Below are 2888 nucleotides of genomic sequence, written 5' to 3'. Positions count from 1 at the left end.
GGGGGCCGGAGGAGGGGCCGGAGAGCGCGTGAGGGGACGCGAGAAGCCCTCACCTTCTCCAGCCCCAGCAGGTGGAAACGGAGCACCTGGATGGCCTGTATCATCTGAAGAGGGAGCAGGAAGAGGCAGAGGAGGGGAGTGAGGGCGGGCGGGAGGGAGAGGAGAGGAGAGACGAGACAGAGGGCCGGAGCAGAGAGGCAGTCACGACGCAAAGCACAGGGGCAGAGAGAGAGAGAGAGAGAGAGAGAGGAGAGGGGACCCCAGAACCACAGGAAGAGGGAGCGTTAGACTCAGAGTCAGAGAGAGAGGAGCTGGGGGGTCGAGAGGGGAGGCTCCATCCCAGGCGAGCGGCGGCGATGAGGGCGCCCCCTCCGAGGCCTGCTTGGCCTCCACTCCATCCCCCCCCTTCACCCGCAAACTACACTTCCCAGAGCTCTTTGTCACAGGGTTCAGCCAATCGGAGGCCCTGGCGGGAGCTGGGATAGAAACGAAGCCAGGGTGCCCCCACCCCCATCTCCCTCTCGCCCTCTCTCCCTCCCTCTCCTTTCTCCTTGGCGGCCAAGAGTCTGCACTCATTTCGGCGCGGGCTCTGTCCCCTGATAGAACAGCTAATGCTTATCGAAGTCCCCTTTCTGGGCCAGGCCCCGCGCTGAGCGCCCGACTCTCTCGTTAACTCACGGAGCCCTCACGACAGCCCTGCAAGTTATACGGCAGGACTCGGATTTGAACTCAGAGCGCTGGATCTGCGTTCCCAAACGCCAGGCTGGGCTGAACTGCCAGTGGGCCGCGGCTATCGCTACCTGGGGACGCGTGGCAGGTGGCCTCCTCTCCACTCTCCCAACCGACCAATCCCGAGGCCACAGAGGGCAGGACAGAAGGGAGCACCGTGGGGGGCTCAGGGCTCACCAGATTGTCCAGCTCTGGGTTGGAGGAGAAGAGAGGCCTCTCGGAGCGGACCTGGGAGGAAGAGAGAGGCCAGGGAGGGCACGCCCCACCTCCCGCCTGCCCCCTCCCTGGCGATCCTGGCCCATGGCGGACGGGGCGCCCACCTGTTTGGCAAAGGCTGTGATGTCCTCGTTGAAGGAATCAGAGGAGCAGACGTCACCGGCCAGGGGTGCGCCCAGCCCGGCCCCGGCTCCCGCCCCGTCGCGGGGCGAGCAGGTGGCCAGTTCACATTTCTCAAAGACCAGGGCCAGCAGCGGGAAGAGGGGGTGTCTAGAGGAAGCGGAAGAGGGCAGAGTTCATGAGGGGAAGGCAGGGGTCTTCCAAGTAGGGAGCACCTGGGAGGGGGCCCGGGAGACCCAGAGGAAAGAGAGGGAGAGACAGAGACAGAGACACAATCGGGGAAAGAGAAAAAGCTCTGGAGAGACCAAGAAGGGCAGAGAGGCCCACACCCCGGGCCCGGTCCCCACTCACCCGTATATCTCATCCTTCTCCTGCTTCAGGCCCTCGCTGTCCAAGCCTGGGCGTGGGGGCTGGGGAGGCCGGTGGGGGCCGTAGGGCCCGGAGGCTCTGGGTGTCGGAGGCGCTGCCTCGGAGAAGCCGGCCAGGGCTTCGGGGCCGTCCACGACGCCTGGGTAGTGGGGCAGCTCATCATACTGGGGGGCAGGAGAGAAACGGCGAGAGATGGGTAGAAAGGCCAAGAAAGAAAGAGACAGGAGATGGGGAGAGAGATGCAAAGGGCCGGGGTGGGGGTGGGGACGAAGTGGGGAGGACGAGACAGAGAGAGAAGCTCCAGGAGTGAGAAGCAGAGGCAGACGAGACCGCGACGCTCGCTCGCGACGCTTATGACGCTTCCTGCGAAAGCGGGACGTCGTCTGTACACAAGTGTGTGCACACACGGTGCACGCTTCGACCTCATTCCAGCTGTCAAATGCGCAGCCTGAGTGTATCCTGACAACTCGTCACACCCCACTCACCCTGTGAACGCGCACACACACGCACACGCACGCACACACACACGCACGCACACGCGCGCACACACACACACACACAGCCAAAGGCCGGGCATGGGAATGAATGAAGGAGACTGATGAATGAATGAGTGAATGAGTGCACGAGGCGTTGAGCACCGTGCCTGGCACACATTCGACACAGTGTTGTAGAGCGAAAGCATGACCCCGCATGACCCCGCACGACCCCGCACGACCCCGCACAGCCGCACGGCCCCCAGGAGAGGCCACGCGCATCCGGGGGGGATATTTCTGTGTCCGGTCATCACAGAAACACACGAGCCGGGGAAGCCGGGGGACCTTCAATCGCCCCAGTCAAACCCTCTCCTTGGAGCTGAAGAAACGGCCGCTTCGAGAGGCGAAGGGGCTCGGGAAGGAGAGAGTCCCCGCCGCCGGCCCCCTCGGGCCCGGCCAGCGCCGAGGACCGTCCTGTGTGTGTCTCTCCTTCTTTCCTCTTCCACTTCCTCTCTTAACTTCTGGGCCCTGAAGTTGCTTTCAACTGCTCCCTGCCATTCCTCGCCCATCCTAAGACGGGCGGTGGGTCCCCCTCCACCCCCCAGGTGCCTGCTTACCTCCTGGCCTGACTCCTTCCACCTGGCCCGGCCCCAGGGCATGGAGAAGAGGTGAGGGGGGCCCAGCCCGGTGAGACCCACCTCTCCCAGCACCGTCCTCACCCTTAATCCTCCAGGACTCAGAACAAAAGTAGAGCGGGGAGGACTGGGGTGGGCGGCAGGAAAGGAGGTGGCGGGGGGCACGAGAAAGCGCCCGAGCTGGAGGGGCAGATGGAGGGACAGAGTAGGGGACACCGAGGGACAGACAGAGAGGGGGAGAGAGAGAGGCAGGGCGACGAGGAGAGGTCGGGATCCGGCGGGGAGGAGGGCTGGAGGGAGCGGGGAGGCGGAGACGGGCTGGGGCGCGGGGTCGCCCGGCCGCAGA

At 64.7% G+C, this 2888-nt stretch overlaps 1 protein-coding gene across 6 annotated transcripts in view; it reads right to left on the bottom strand.

The window, feature by feature from the left end:
- The window catches only part of MEIS3 (Meis homeobox 3), a 9627-nt gene extending 6844 nt beyond the window's left edge, over positions 1 to 2783 (bottom strand). For 5 of the 6 annotated variants that reach the window (XR_003047068.1, XR_001517230.2, XR_003047067.1 and 2 more), the window contains exons 1-5: positions 2525 to 2783; positions 1417 to 1598; positions 1050 to 1215; positions 907 to 957; positions 54 to 104 (exon numbers count right to left, since the gene is read on the bottom strand). Coding sequence is in view for 3 of the 6 variants with exons in the window: in XM_015592452.2 (XP_015447938.1) it covers positions 54 to 104; positions 907 to 957; positions 1050 to 1215; positions 1417 to 1598; positions 2525 to 2566 (492 nt within the window). In the remaining 3 variants the exon portion in view is untranslated. The remainder of the gene's footprint in view (positions 1 to 53; positions 105 to 906; positions 958 to 1049; positions 1216 to 1416; positions 1599 to 2524) is intronic. The other variant, XM_015592439.2, reaches the window with a different exon arrangement.
- Between the last annotated feature and the right edge of the window lie 105 nt (positions 2784 to 2888).

The sequence above is a fragment of the Pteropus alecto genome, unplaced genomic scaffold (genome assembly GCF_000325575.1).
Source record: "Pteropus alecto unplaced genomic scaffold, ASM32557v1 scaffold41, whole genome shotgun sequence".
In the NCBI taxonomy this organism is placed as follows: domain Eukaryota; kingdom Metazoa; phylum Chordata; class Mammalia; order Chiroptera; family Pteropodidae; genus Pteropus; species Pteropus alecto.
This window is presented reverse-complemented; position numbering and strand designations above follow the sequence as displayed.